We start from the raw sequence: 15721 nt of genomic DNA, 5'->3' as shown, positions 1-15721 counted from the left end.
CGTGCCATCCTCTGGCAGTAAATCAGCATCTGAGGATAAGGATAGTCAGAAAACAGGTACCTCACCTCCACCCCACGCAGCCCAGCCACGTGTCCTGTAGGTCGCATGGATGCAGCACCCGGCCGGCTCCAATGCCACTCCCCCTCTGGGGCTTGAACTGTCAGCCTCTGGCCAACAAAGTCCTGCCAGCATTTCTCTTGCTCCTCCCAGGTCCAGCCAGGCCCCGAGGAGCAGTAAGCAGTGGAGGCTACTGGGAGGGATGCCAGGAGCTCCAGGGCACGCGAGGGCCCAGCGTGCATGCTGAGTCCAGGTACCTCAGCCACGTGCACCCTGCTCTACCCAACCTTGTCACCCCCCGCTCGCCACTCTCTGCCCTCCTACCCCTTGCCTTTGGGAGTCTCTCCCAGTGACTTGCATGGAGAAACCTGGATTTGATTTCTCACGTGAACTCAGCTCTGGCCAGGAATTCTTGCTGGGCCTTTCTCCGAGAGACGAAAAGCCCTCTAATACCTGATAGTCTCTCACCCATGAAGCTGCTTCAGCACTGTAATCGGGGCACCTCTTAGGCTCCTTTGAACTAGCTAAAGAGGCTGCATTTCTCAGGCATCTCAGTGCAAAATGTTTTCTCTAGAGACTGGGATCCTGTCTAACTCTTCTCTGCCTGTGCTCTAATTTTTCAGCATCCTTTCTCAAACGCAGACACTGGAACAGGGCGAGTTTTGGGTTCCCATCTTACCAGTGTCCTAGACACCTAACACCATCCTGCTCCTCACCACTCCCCCACTTCTACATCCCAGGCTGGCTTGACCCCTTCTGCTGTAGCATCAACCCCCCATCTCGGTCAGGACTTCCCAAGGGGCGGCTACCCCGGCTCCTACACTTTCATCCGGTGCACAGATGTCTCTGAAACTCTTTTCTGAATCGTTCCTTTCCAAAGTGCAGTTTTCCGTTAGAAGCAGCAGCCTGCATTCTGTGCTCCTAAGAGGTATCATTTTGCATCTGTCCACATTCAAGCACACTTTATTTGCCTGCACTCAGCTCATGAAGTTTTCTACAGCTGGCTTGACCTCGTCGGTGTCTCCTGCCCCTCTCGTTTTCCTGGCTCCTGCATTTTTCTCAGCAGGGCTTTTTAATCTATTTCTAGACCATTGAGGAAAATGCTGAATAGCATTGGGCTTCACATCAAACTCTGCGGACACCCACTGAGAATGCTCCCATTCTGCAAGGATTCCCCATTGATGGCTGTCGGTTTGCCAGTTCCCAGTCCCTTTAAGGTGTCTCTCTTGATGTTGTATTGTGCTAATTTTTAATCAGAATACTATATGGATTAAGTCACATGCCTGAACAGAGTCCAGGTCTATTATTCCTGTGCCATAACCTTTATCAGCCGAACTTGTAATCTCTTCAAAGGATGACATCAGAGTTTGACAAGAGCTATTTTCCAGAAACTAGGCTGATTGCATTAATTATATTCCATCCTTTAATTCTTTACCAGCTGAATCCCACATCAGCTTTCCCATTATTATGCCTAGGTCAGTGTTGCACTGTTACATGTAAATCAGCTACTAGCATCATTCACATGAAAGAGCACAAGGAACGGCACCCTTCTGCCGGGCTCTCCTGCAGGGTAGGGAAGGGGAATACCCCCGGCTGCGGTACATTTTGGTGCGTTTCAGAACGCTGAAAAACACGTTGTACGTTCCAGAAAGCGTCCCCTGAAATGCATGAGCACCAAACACAAATGTGAGCAAGTGCTGAACGTACAGGTACACACAGCAGAATAATGCTGATTTTAATCAGCAGCTGATCCTTATCGGAAATCTTTTTGAGCCGCTTCTGGTTTCCAGAGGACTGTCTCGTGGCTTGTTTGCTTGTTTAGCTACCGGGATCACAGTGAGGGGTCTGCCTGACTCTGACTGTCTGTTCACTTTCCAGGGAAGAAACAGGCTTCGGATTTCCCTGTAGTAGGAGTTCCCTGAATTCTTGTTCAGTCTTTGCACGTGGTAGTCCCCTTCTTTTTCTTTTTGCAGCGTCACCCAGCCCTCCCACACATGAAAGCCTTACAGTCTAGGTGTTGGGGTATCCCTTCCAGCCAAGGGCTTTCTCTAATCAACCATTTCTGGGTAAGGCACCATCCCCTCCACCTTTTCTCAGGAAGAGTCTCCATGTTGTTTCACCTATTTCAGTCTATACAGTGCCACCTCTTGGTGAGTTCACTTATTTATGCTAGCTGCAGAATTGCGGGGTTCCTCAGAGAAACAGGAGACGCACGAGCAGTTTTGAAATCAGCTCTAGTTGTTTGGCCGGGCGAGAGCCACCCGCAGAGCAGTTATCTGCACTCCTCTATCCCTTGGCCCACAAACGCAGGTCTCTTCTAGGAAGACCTCAAATAAAAATTAACCATTAAATCCCACTGCCTAGCAGAAGAGGCCTAGGAGTAGTGTGGAGCCAGCCTTGAGGATCACTGCCCTTTCCTTTCCAAGATGAAGAGAGATCTTTTGTGGGATGTAGCTGCGCAGCAGAACAGCAGGTCTCTGAAACACGAGTCTCTCCTGGGCTGTGTTCTGGTCAGGATGCTTTAAAGAGCTCTCCTGGGCTTATTTTGTCCAGAAAAGCAGAAGAAAAAGGAGGTGTAATTCCATGCTCCTTTCCCACCTCCGGAGCTGCTCAGCCTTTGAGTAAGGCAGCAGTTCAGTTAGGTTCTCCTAGGCTTTCCCAAGGCAGCAGAGCCCATGGGCATGCCAGAGTCCCGGACCCCTCTCAGCTACCCACAGCGGGCAGAAGTTACGCACTGAGGCGTGCGTGATCCCCGAGGTCACCCTAGAGGCGCGGGCTGCTCTTGGTCTGGGATATCCAGAGGGCAAACCGCCCCACTGACCGTGTCAGCCTGTGTTCACGTGGGCCGTTCCCCAGCTGGGCCTTTGAGGTCTCCCACGCTTCCGCAGTCCCCGTCTCGCCCCCGAAGCAGCGTGGCCACAGGGCCTCAAGGAGCGCCGACCCTCGCGGCAGCTCAGCAGGGCTCACGAGGCCAAACCGCGGGGCCGCACCAGGCACGCCGGCCTCCCTTGTGCCAGCGTCCTTGTCCCCTTGAGCGCTGACGGGCGCCCAGATCACGTGCCCTCCTCTTACGGAAAGGTGCCGGGCGCTTCTCCTTGGATGCCTGCCGCTGGTCCCCGGAAACGACCGCGTGGTCGCTGCGGCTGGGTCTGCGGTGGCGGGGCCGGCGGGTCGCTAGGTCCCGCACCCGCCAGGCGACAGAAGGGACAGCAGGGCTCGGGGCCGGCGGGTCGCTAGGGCCTGGGCGACGGCGAGGCTCGGGGACGGCGGGCCACCAGGCCCCGCACGCGGCCCGGGCGACGGCGGGGACGGCGCGGCCGGTGCCCGGCGGGTGGCCAGGCCCCAGGCGCGCTCCGGGGAGGGAGCTCCGCGCCTCGCGTGCTGCCCGGTAGCGCGGTGGGCTGCGCGCCCGGGCGGCGGCCCCGCTCCCCCGCCGCGGCCGGCCCTGGCTCGGCCTCGCCGGGAGACGGCGGGCAGCAGCGCGGCCCTGTCACGGGCCCCCGCGGGGCCTGCGCCGGGGGCGGCCGCGGGCAGGCGGCGGGGCCGGGGCCGGGCGGCCTCGGGCGCGCTGCGGCCCCGGCGGCGGCGGCGGCGGCGGCGGCGGCGGCGGCGCCTCCCCCCGCGCCCGGCCGGGCCCGCCCCGCCCCCGCGCCCGCCCCCGCCTCCGCGGCCGGGCGGCGGAGCGCGGCGCGGGCTGGCGGCGCGGGCCCGGCCCGCAGTACCGGGCGGGGGCGCGGGGGGCGCGGCTGAGCCGCTCTCTCCCGGCGCTGCGAGGCAGCGGCGCAGGCGGAGCGGTGCGGGGCTCGCTGCTCTCCGTGTCGCCGCCAGAGCCAGCGGCCGCGGCCATGGGCGTCCCGGGCCGCCCGCTTTGTGCCGCCGCCGCCGCCCCGCCGCCGCCGCCGCCGCCGCCCGCCGCCCCGGGCCGCCGCCGCCGCTGCTGAGCCGCATGGGCCGGGCCCCGCGCTGCCGCCGCCGCCGCTGCTCCGTGCGGGTGAGTGAGCGGAGGGGAGGCGGCCCCGAGCCCAGGCCCTGCGCCGAGGCCGCGCCGGGAGGCCGCCGCCGAGCCGGCGCTAGGCCGCCAGGGCGCGGGGGGCGGGCGCTGCTGCCGGCGGCCGCGGGGCCGGGCCGGGCCGGGCCGCGCGGGGCGGGAGCGGGAGCGGGAGCGGCGGCGGGGGCGCGGGCCGCCCGGGCGGGCAGGCCGGCCCCGCCGCTCGCCTGCCCCGAAGTTGCCCGGCGGCGGCCGGTGCCGCGCTGCGGGGCGGGTTCGCACCGGGCCGCTCGGGGCAGAGCCCTGTCAGCCTCGGAGCTTGAATCCCGGCCCGCGGCGAGCGGCTCGCTGCCCACGGGCGGGCTGAGCCGCGCGCGAGCCGCCGGCAGCCCCCGAGCGGGGCAACTTGGGGCGGGGGCGGCGGGATCAAGGCGGCCGGGGGGCGCCGGCTCGCTCCTCCCCCCCCCCCGCCCGCCCGCCGCGCACGTCGGGGCCGAGCCGCGGGCCCGGCGGCTGCAACGCGAGAATCGCGCTGCGCCCCGGGGGCAGCGGCCGGGGCCCGGCGGCCGCCTCGTCCGCCGCGGCGGCCGCTCCCCGCCCGGCCCCGACGGGGGGGCGAGGGCCAGCGATGGAGCCGCCCTCGCAACACAATGACCAAAATGGCTCGTGCGCCCGTCCCCGAGCGGGGCTCTGCGGCCCTGGCGGCCGGGGCACCCTCCTGGGCGAGAGCGGCGCGACCGCGGCGCTCGCCGCCTCGGACCCCGGGCGAAGATCGCGGCGAAACGCGCCACGCAAAGCAGCCGCCCGGCTCGCCGGTGCCCGCCCGTCCGTCCCGCGCGCCTCGGGCCCGGGTGCGAGGAGCGGTGGCCGCTCTTGGCGCTGCCGCCCGTTTCCATGGGTCTGCTGGGTCCTGGGTGATTTTGCTGGGTTTCGGTGACGCGCCGGTTGGCTGTAAGGACAGCCCGCCGTGGCGGCTCGTAGGTGGTGTTTTTCAGCTCGGCCGAGGAGAGGAACCGGGGGAGACAAAAACGGCCACGCATCCAAAAGATGCGTTCATATGGGTGGGGTGAGCTCGGAGAGAGAGGCTGAGTTGAAGCGCGTCTTCCCTGCTATGTTTGCACGTGCGATTGAGTGAATGCAGTGCAAGGAGCAGTTTGGCAGGCAGCTGGAGCTTTGCAGTACGCGAGGGCTTCGAGGCTGACGGCGTTCTGCACAACAAAACTTCTGCTGCTGCCTTTAAATAATTAAGTGACTTTGCCTAGCCGCGAAAGTAGCTGTCCAGGGATCGTCCTCCTCTGCTTTTCCCTCCTTCCCCGCACCTTCCATCCTCCATCTTGACTTGTTACTCTTCTTTAAAAACGTCACGACTGATCAGGTTGCCTTCTTGAGATGCTTTTCCCATCTTCGTTTGATGACCTGAAGTTTTCCCAGGCTTACAGCACGCGATGTTTGTTAGCTTAAATGAACCCTTGCTACCTGGCCTCTCTCTGTGAAGCGCAGTGCCAGAACTGAAATCCTGTAGTAACATGCCCGTTACATGCAAGAATGTAGTTCAGATGCCCAAAATATTGGGGTCATTGGTGCGTTTGGATTCCCCTAGCACTAGATAAGACCGTGCAGCGCGCCTCTAAAAGGCAAGAATTTCGGGGGAATTTCACATTTCACATGTCACCTGATTGTATGGGCAGCCACCTGCGCTTGGCCAAGTTGTGGGCTCACTTTCAGTACTGATTGGATATTCTTTCAGAGTATTTTTCCCAGGCCTTAAACTCCTGCTTGGGGAATGAGGAAGTACTAAATCTGTAGGCAGATAAAAGCATATTACCTTGGTGTGACTTACTACATCTGCTAGTTAGACTTACTCTATTTAATCTGCAGGTAAAGTTAGTGTCCGGTTTAGGAGGCTGCATGTGTCCTTTTTCTGCGTGCGGGCTGTTTGCCAGTTGGTGCTCCAAGCGTAGATCTCTTGGAAACGGGGACTGCCAAATCCCGGAGTCCTGTAAAACCACCTGTATTTTGAAGTTGGCTGCTCTTAGTGTAGTACCGGCTGTATCATTTATCCTGAATGCTGGAACTAAAGTTTTGGAATGATCTTTAACAGTTATTTCTACAGGTAGGAAGGGAGTACCTGCTTTGGTCCCGATTTTGCTCTCTCTGAAATGGCTCAGAGCTTTGCCATTGGCTTTATTAAATCTTCTTTTTCAGCACAGTAGTGCAAAGCAAAATTAGTGGTCTGTAAGCTTAGAGTGTTTGTTTGCAGTAATACTTGATTTTTTTCTCATCTATTTCAGCAGAACAAAGGTGTTCACATTGGAGCTACAAACATTGGTGTTTTGAGATTTCAGCTCTTCTCCTACGGTTCCTGTGCGAGCAAGTGCCATAAAAATGAACGTCCAAGGGAAAGGCTTCCCTTTGGACCTCGGAGGAAGCTTCACTGAAGATGCTCCGAGGCCACCAGTTCCTGGTGAGGAAGGTGAACTCGTGTCCACAGATCCAAGGCCAATTAGCCATGGTTTCTACTCCAGTAAAAGTGATGTCGTTAGAAATGAGATGTCCACAGCAACACCAAGGCGCTCGGATTTGGATTTGGGGTATGAGCCAGAGGGGAGCGCTTCGCCAACTCCACCCTACTTGAAATGGGCCGAGTCGCTGCATTCCTTGCTGGATGATCAAGACGGTATCAATCTCTTCAGGACTTTCCTGAAACAGGAGGACTGTGCAGATCTGCTGGACTTCTGGTTTGCCTGCAGCGGCTTCAGGAAGCTGGAGCCCTGCATGTCTAACGAGGAAAAAAGACTCAAACTGGCAAAAGCCATTTACAAAAAATACATCCTCGACAACAATGGAATTGTGTCCCGGCAGATCAAACCAGCCACAAAAAGCTTCATAAAAGACTGTGTCATGAAACTACAGATTGACCCCGACATGTTTGACCAGGCCCAAACTGAGATTCAGTGCATGATAGAAGACAATACCTACCCTTTATTCCTTAAGTCGGATATTTATTTGGAATACACAAGGACAGGTGGGGAAAGTCCAAAAATTTATAGCGATCCGAGCTCAGGGTCTGGGACAGGGAAAGGGCTACCTGGTTATCTGCCTACTCTGAATGAGGACGAGGAGTGGAAATGTGACCAAGACACGGAGCCGGAGGCCAGCAGAGACTCTGCCCCCTCGAGCAGGCTCACCCAGAAGCTGCTTTTGGAGACCGCAACCCAGCGTGCCACATCGACTCGGCGGTACAGTGAGGGGAGAGAGTTCAGGTACCCGTTTTGTGCGTTGCCTCTGTGGAACGGATCAGGGGAGCTGTTGTGAATTTGGAGGTGCTGGGAAACGGGGGACGTTTGGCAGTTGCTGATGCTTGGGGGTGGGCAGGCGTCAGTATCGGGGTGGGATGACGTTGCGGTGACGCTTTGTTGGAACGCACCTTTGTTTGAATATGATTGCAAATTATTTTAAGGTTGTCTTTGGCTGTTTCTGTTTGATTCGCGTGAATCATCCCGGCAGCACGTTTCTTCCCCTCTGGGTACCGCTGCTGAGTGTGTTCTGGACGTAGGACGTGGTGCAGAGCTGTCGGCCGTGGGTACACAGCTCCTGTGTACGCTAAACGAGTCGAGGGAGCTCCGCTTTCCGGTTGGCTTTGAGCCTGCCGTGGCAGGAGGTCAGCGTTCAGTTAGAGGAACACAGATGAATGCAGCTCGCGGTAAAAGTTTGCCCTGTAAATATACAAGGAAATGGTTGTGATGAGCCACAACTAGAGGCTGCAGGAAGTGTGTGGGGAATACCCTAACGTCCGTAATATTCATATGGGTCAAACGGGGTTCAGAGCGCTCCCTGGAAACGGTATCGCTTTGCGCTCGAGAGCTTCGTGACAGTGAGTTCGAGCAGTGTCAAAGTAGGGATCGTTAAATCCAGCTAAAACCTTTCCGTTTTAAAGCTTTTATGTTCATCAAAATAATAGCTGCTCCCCCCCCCCCCTTAGCTAGATGAGCTGCGCTGTTTTGCAGGCTGTTTTCTTCTGGGTCCCCCACCCGCTCCCAGCCAACATGGCTTTTGAAACTTGCTGAGAGCTCAGTTAAAATTCCAGACAATTAACTTAGCAGGGAGTTCTCTGGGATCAATAAGTGTGTGTGCGCGCGCGTAACCCTTGCTGAATCAACAGAACGTGGCCAGAACACATTCCTCCTTTTTAAAAATAAAATCTCCTCGTTTTAAGACCTGCTTAGGCTAAAATCTGACGCTCTGTGAAGATTACGACACGCAGTAGCTGAACTGTCCTCTTCAAAGCTGCCTGCCTTATGAAAAGCATTTCTGTGTTTAATCTCCCTCAGCCGTCCCTTTAGGCTGGCAGCTGGAAACGCATCCCGCCCTGTGCAAGGGCTCAGCGCACTGCAGATGGTGAAATGTTTTCATTTTGATTCTTGTTTTCTTATAGATTTTTGAGGAGGAGATGTTGCATGTGAAACTCTGAAAAAAAGGGGAATTCATGTGAACTCCTGCTGTTTTAATCAGGAGTCTGAAAAACAAAATCCCATGGTCCTGGGACTTTCCTGTGGAGTTAATAAAAACCCTGAATCTTTCTTGAAGTGCATTTTCACTGAGAGATTGGGTACTTACTATAAGTGAGGGATTAGAGAAGTCTACGATTTAAGGGTTTTTGTTTTTTTTTTTTTAAGCGATAATGGCTTTAAGATTGAAAATGACTTATTTGAGATTCCGTTGCGTTCAGCTTCCTTCCTAGAGCAGGTAGCAGAAACCTCGGAATACTGCGCTTCTCGGGTCAAATTTCAGAAAAAAATGCGGTTTGCCCATTATCTGAATATGTCGCTGCCAGATATTAAAATGGTTAAGAAATGAGCTATGAAACAGAAGGTTTTTGGAATGCAGTTCCTCGGTTTCAGGCATTTTCATGAAAGGTTGGAAAAACATGAAATAAATCTTTACCCGGGGATGGAGGTCAGAAAAAAATGCATTGCTGTTAATTTGTTGCGTCCACCAGCCTGTCATTGTGGCTACAGATGCTCCATGGGCCTGTTGGGTAGCGAGGCGGGGAAATGTTTACCATCGTCACCAGAGCAGAAGTCGTTTCTGAGCCTGGCGTGAGCGAGGATAAGCCGTTTTTTTCTTTTTAACATCAGTGTGTCGACCACAGCAGTGTCCAGAGCAAGGCCACGGAAGATGCTGCTGAATTGTAACAATCTCTGCCTTTTTTATTCGAAAAATCTGCTGAGATGCTAACTTAAGAAGTGATTGTCTTTGTACAGCAGCTGATGGTTGGATTGACGTACTTGCAGGAGGTAGTATGGACATAGCGGGATTGAATAGGTTGGTTTATAAACTGTAGCATCTTTATCCTGCACATGTTTTATTTGTTTACTTTCTCGGGTGAGTAAGTGCCGTGGAAGCCAGCGGAGCTACTCGTAGCAAGAAGTGATAGCTGCGCGTAGCGTTTGAAAGGCTGGGTCCCCACTCGTTCTGACCGTTTCCACAAACTTCTCTTTTGTTGTGTACGCACGTAAGAATCCCTCATTTCTTCTCTTGAGGGAACGTTGAAAGAAGCTGGTTTGCATTATATCTGAAGGCCTGTTTAATCTTCTCAAGATTTAACTTCTATTCCTTGGCTTCCATGGAAACTCTAAATAAAAGAGGAATCTGAGCAAATGTAGCCGAAGTTTTGCTCTGTTAGCAAGCGAGCATCTTGAATCAGCTCCAAATATGCGCAGCAGAAAGTTCATAAATCTCAAAGTGTTAGTTCTGGTCTTAAATAAATAAATAAATAAATAAAATGCTCAAACTGCAGAAGAGGATCCATTATTAACACGGGCTATTTTGGAGGTGTGCAAATATGCACGTGCACGCGCGAGTGTCCTGAAGTAAAACCCCATCGCTGTTACCCACTGTGTTTTTGTGCGCGTAGGAAAAGGCCAATAGTCATTCTAGTTAGGCTCCCGCAAATTAATTGGACATTGGTTATGGATCAGTGAACTTCAAAGCGGGTAACCCCCAAAGATCTGGCGCATTAACTCGCCGCTTCCGAAACTGACACTAACGTGGCAGTGAGTGCGGCTAAATCTTTCATTAACCTCCGTTTGACACGCGGGGATGGGAGCCTTCGGATGGGAAGAGCAGAAATTAAAGCTGTGCCTCGGAACTGCTCTGCAGGCCCAGGTTTGTAGCGCTCCAGCACAACGGGCGTCCTTTAAAAATTCGGAAAATTGTCTCCCGTTTGTGAAACCGTCGCGCCACGGTTGTGTCTTTCGCCTGCGTGGGTCTCCCCTGCCATCCTTTTGCTTTGGGTTGGAGGGGGATCTGCCTTCCCCCTCTTCCCCCCCCCCCCCCCAAAAAAAAACCCTTGCATTCCCCAAGCTTTGAGGGACAGAGCCCACAGACATTGCTTTACTTCCATGGTGGAAATTGAGAAGCATATGTGGTGTTGTGTGTGTGAACAGCTCTGATTTCCTCTCTTCCGAAAAGCCGAGCTCGTAGATTTTGTTTGGTTCTGCCCATTATTTTGCTTTTTGACCCCTATGTCTTGAAGTACCTCCACAAGCGCAGCCTGTTAAAAACAAAACCTGGAGGAGGGTGATGAGGGACACGTGGCAGTAAGTGAAGTCTCCAGTCACTGGACAGTGAGAACTGCTGTGATGGGAACTGAGAAAAGACAATTTGATAGGCACAGATGAAGAAACTTCTGAATGGAGGCTGGCTCCCTTGATTTACATCTTTTGTTTTGTTTTTTAAAGGAAGCTGGCTACGTGATCTAAGTTTTGGTTCCCACAGCACTGAGTTGACTAAGCCCATGGCTTTTCAGAAGTGCTGATGGTTCAAAAGAAAAGGACAGATATTGTGGTTCTCCTCTGGTGCTTGGGAGACATCACCAGGATGGTCTTTAGGCTTGTGCCGAAACAGTCTCTGTGGACGCACACGAGAGGACCTCTTATCCAAATGTACAGCCTGTGCTTTTTCATAGCGGGCTACTCTGCAGAGAGAAAGCAAGTAGAGAAACAGCTGAGGGAGATTTTAGCAGGAGGTGACAACTTGTAGTCTGAGACTTGTTTCAAACCTGGCTCAGTGAGAACTGTAACCCTGAGGAGAAATTATGGAACAGTTCAGGGAAGGTGTGAAGTCTCTCCATTGCTTTGGCAACATAAATGGCCCTGCCACCAGAAATGTCAGAAGTTGGGTCCGCATCAACAAAAAGATGAAATTTGGTTGGCAGGCCTAATTCTGAAGCCTGCTGCTTCGTTCACAGTTGAATCCTACGTTGCTTGCTTACCCCTGAAAGCTAGGGGGTGAAGGAATTGATGTTAATTGTACCAAACGGGTGGAAAACTGTAGATGCAAGATCACAAAAGCTAGTGCAGGTGCATTCTGAGTTTAGACAATTTAAGACATACGTTTCTGTCTCATCAACGCTTCCTTTAATTGAAGAAGCAGCCTGCGCTTCTTTGAATTAGGCTATTGGAACATCAAGAGAGGTTGGTTGCTGGGAAAAGCTGCTACTAAATGTTGTACCTGTATGCAAAGGCAGAAAGAAGAGAATTTTGTACCCAACAGAGGGAGTTGTGAGGCTGGTGGCATAGGGCCTGGGTGTTAACTAATGTCCTTTCCATGCCAGGGCAGACGACCAGGGTGTTGGGTTGTGAGGGGCAGTTAGAGAGTGGTGGTGGAAGTTATATCTGACCTTAGCAGCACAGTATTCAAGCACATTAATCAGAGTTTGAAACTTGGAGGTCTGGATCCAATGGACCTGTTTAGAGATACAGTAGAAGAAGCCAGCGGTGCTGTCTGCCATCTCAGCCTGTCTAGCATGGCATCTTTCTCTCTTGTCTCTTGTCCCATCGTCTTTTCTTTTGCCTCTTTATTCTCTTGCGGTGCCATGCTTCATAATCATTTTAGAAAATGTGACTGATACCCCAGTGGTATTTGCTTGGTAAGAGGTGTGTGCTGCAGGTGGCCTGTGAAATGTGTTTACGAGTGTGTGGTTTTTAACATAGATGAAGTTTCAGTGGCTTGGGAGAAGGCTACCTGAGAAATCACCTCTTTTCCTATCTTCCGCAGCGGCTGGATTGTTAGAGGTCCTGATGGTAGCGCTTCCGCATAGCAAGCGGGGTGACGAGTGTGTTGCACGCTCTCTAGGTGTGCTGGCTCTCGTTTGGTTTTGCTTGGTCTGTGCAAATTGAGGGGCTGATGCCGTCTTTGCATCAGGGTCTTTGCATCCATTTAAAATCGTTTTAATACTAGGTAACAGTTCCTAAACTTTTTTCCCAGTTGTGACCCTGCATTTCAGCCAATAATTTTGTGCAGCTTGAAATACTAGCTAATGACTTGGCTTAAATTAAAACTGCTGGGCCTGTAACACCACTTGTAATTGATATGACCCTATTTGGAGTCTGCTCGATTTGCAGAGCAGTGGCCACTTCCAAATTAAAAGAAAATAAGCTCTAATACAGCAGTTTTGGTTCTTCATTGTTCTTGAGAGAAATTACTGACTCTAACAGGGTGAGGTAGGATCTGATGCTGACAGCACTAACTGTTAATTTTGTGGTCCTGTGTGGCTTGAGCACTGTAAGATATACAAGGCAAAGAGTGATGGTGTTTGTGCACAGAAGTTAGGCCAGTTTTTCTAAAATGCATTGTTAAGCCGATGTAACTTCTGCATGGAAATGCTTACATTAACAGTGTAAAGTATTTATACTGGCGTTTGCCAAGTTTTAAAATGGATTTTATTTGAAAGAGAATACCTTTTGTGCCCATAGCTTTGCCTCTACACAAATCAAGATGAAGAAGTGGTGTATTTGTTGTTTGGATATGGATCAGTACTTTGGCTTCTTTTTACAGACAGGTAGTTAAGCTTTTAGCACTTTGATAAATGAGGAGAGTTCTCTCCCCTCCTCCAGCAAATGACGGCCTTACTTTGTTAGAATCGAGGTTTACTTGGATTACAAAAACTGTTCTTTTTGAAGAATGGAATTGCTGTGGTCGTTTCAAACCCATTTTAGTCTGGTTTGGTCATCCCAGCGTCCTTCAGCTCGTTAACGGTACTTAAATTCACTCTTATCACAAATAAGGCAAACGGTGTACTGGGCTCCACCAAGGGTCAAGGGGAGTTATATCCCCCTTTTCTTGGTGCTCGTGAGGCCACACCAGCAATACTAGGTCTCCTGTTGGATCCCCAAAAGCAAGAAGGATATTGAGAAGCTGAAGCAGAGCCAGCAAACAGCTTCTGAGATGTCGGTGGGGCAGAGCACACGGCCTCCAAGGAGGGGTGAAGGGAGCTGGGCTTGTTTAGGCTGATGTAATCTAATAACAGCCTACAGTGATTTAAGTGGCAGTTACAAATATGATGGGGCCAAATTCTTCCTGGGAGTCCAAATGATATAAGAAGCAGCAATAGCCACAGATTGTGGCTAGTGGGGTTCAGGTTGGGCACTGCGGGGGAAAGAATCTTGCTGAGGAGCGTGGTGCAGCCCTGGAACAGGTCCCCAGCAAGGAAGGAGTGCCGTCCTTGGAGGGCTTCACGGCTCGCTCCAGCAGAGCCGGGGTCGGTGCAGTGTGGTGGTGGTGGTCCTCCTCGGGGCCCCTTCCACCCAGCTCTTCAAGGATTCTCTGAATTTCAGAAATCATCGGTGACTGTGTACAGAAAACTTCTTGGTTAAAGAGAGCCTTGACCTGTATATATTTTCCCTGATTTTAAAAATGTGTTTTTGCTTTATCTTGCCTAATTTTGTAAATGTTTTAATGCAAACTTTTGAACTTGTTTTTTTCCTATTTTGATATGTATATTGCGATGATGACACAAATCACAAAATACGGTATTTTGAAAGTCAGGTTGGAAGTCGGGCTTGTTCTGAGTTGCGTTCCGTTTCAGAAAGAACTGGGTACTAAAAAGCTAAATGAGGATTGAACCAAGCCCAGGAAGCTGCGATAAGTGTGCCCAGGAGGTGGGCCACGTGATTGCACCTTGGTTTTGATCTGCAGTTCAACTTTAACTTTGCTTTATGTTTTAAGCGTTTCTTTGTTGTAGCTATAATGGACTAATCCCTTGAATAATTAGTTACTATTGGACATTTAAAAAATGACTGCCTCTTGAATTTGTTCTCTTTAATAGTCTCTTAGATCCTGGATTTATTAACAGTTGAGACAGACTGGGATGCCTTCTTAGGCCAGGTTTGCTGGAGGGAAAGGACTGAGAAAGTTGGGGGAGTGTTGGGGGAACATCTAGTACATGCTGGCCTGTGTTTATACTGTGTCGTTGACTTCCCACCCATGTCCAAAAGACTTAAATAGATGGATCAATGGTAGCTCACCTAGTGCAAGACGGAAGGTCAAGGCTGCATAGAGCCATTAGAGCTGCTGCTTTCCCACTTTGGAGCTAGGAAAATGGAAATACCTGAATGTCTTTTAATACTCCAGCCCCTACCATTCCCTCTGTTTGGGGTACCAGCCCATCTGTCTGCTCCTTTCCCGTGCGTCTATGCTGCCATAGGAGCTATTTGCTGTAGGACAGTTCTGGCTGGTGTTTAACCTTTCGTTTCCCTGGGGCCTGCTTTAGTTTTTGTCCAGTTCAGTGCACCTTTCCAAGCCGTGCAAGAAGTGCTCGCTGCCTGCTGTGTTCAATAGCTGCCTGCTGGAGCGTGCTGCAGCCATGGTTCATCTCTAGGCTCGGGGCTCCAGAAGGTGCTCCAACAAGTGACGGTGCTGCGGCTAGCCATGCATGTGGAGGGCTAGCCATGCCGTTCCTGTGCGTTTAAAAATAAAACACTGGCCTAATTTCTTTAGAATTGGTGGAGAAATCTGGTTTCCAAAGTGACCGTGTGTGTGGAGCAGAAAATTGCTGTTTAAGAAAGCTCAGAGCTGAGGTGCTGATATCCTAAATCAGTTCCTGGAAATATCATTGGATTATTAGGTTCATCCTTAAATCCATTAAGCAAATTACAGTTAATCAGTCAAATAAAAGAAGAAAGATCTGTTGCAAGGCCCTGTCTTTTGAGCCACATGTAGAGGCTGTAGTAATATTTTAATTTTCTGTCTGCCACTGCATGTATTGAATCACTTCACTTCCTTATGTGGAGGATTTGAAATTAGAAACTGAGGTTAATTATCTGCATTAAATGGAATATGCGAACGCCACAAAAGCAAAAACCTTCACGATTTGGTATGGTCTGTTAAGCTAGACAGACGGTTTCAGTATGGAGAGGGGTTATTTTTCCTTGTTTTGTTCCGTTTGAAGGGTTTTAGTCACAGTAATTGAAATGATTAAAAAGTCAAATTGCTCCTGAATATATTTCTGAACGTCTTTCTGAAAAGACTTGACACTTGGTGGGAGCCGCCGCAGCTCTCTCTGCCTTGCCTCGCCAGGCCGCGCGGCGCGTGCGTTTTTCTGCTGTTTGCAGAAAAATTTGCACGCGTCGTTCTGCTGTGTCCGTGTGGGTGAGGCCGTTTGTCCTTAGTGGCTTGTTGTCGGTCTCCCCCGTGACAATGCACCGTCCCAACGTGGCTATTTATTTAGTGGTCGGAATTTGGGAGTTAAACAATACTGGAGGAGAGCTGCGCTTTTGAGCGTATCGGATATAAAATGAGTCCGACACCAGCGCTCCTCATGCCAGTAATTAGCTAATTACTGCCTGCTTAGCTTGAGAGCACAACTCTGTAGCTTTGGAGTCTGCAGGAAAG

At 51.9% G+C, this 15721-nt stretch overlaps 1 protein-coding gene across 3 annotated transcripts in view; it reads left to right on the top strand.

Annotated features, from left to right (window-relative positions):
- The first annotated feature begins 3962 nt into the window (after window positions 1-3962).
- AXIN1 (axin 1) overlaps window positions 3963-15721 on the top strand; it is an 88250-nt gene continuing 76491 nt past the window's right edge. For 2 of the 3 annotated variants that reach the window (XM_068908508.1, XM_068908506.1), the window contains exons 1-2: window positions 3963-4048; window positions 6337-7308. In XM_068908508.1, coding sequence (XP_068764609.1) covers window positions 6431-7308 — 878 coding nt within the window. In that variant the 5' untranslated portion in view covers window positions 3963-4048; window positions 6337-6430. The remainder of the gene's footprint in view (window positions 4049-6336; window positions 7309-15721) is intronic. The other variant, XM_068908507.1, reaches the window with a different exon arrangement.

The sequence above is a fragment of the Struthio camelus genome, chromosome 15, assembly GCF_040807025.1.
Source record: "Struthio camelus isolate bStrCam1 chromosome 15, bStrCam1.hap1, whole genome shotgun sequence".
In the NCBI taxonomy this organism is placed as follows: domain Eukaryota; kingdom Metazoa; phylum Chordata; class Aves; order Struthioniformes; family Struthionidae; genus Struthio; species Struthio camelus.
The sequence above is the reverse complement of the archived record's forward strand: the minus strand, read 5'-3'. Positions and strand labels throughout refer to the sequence as shown.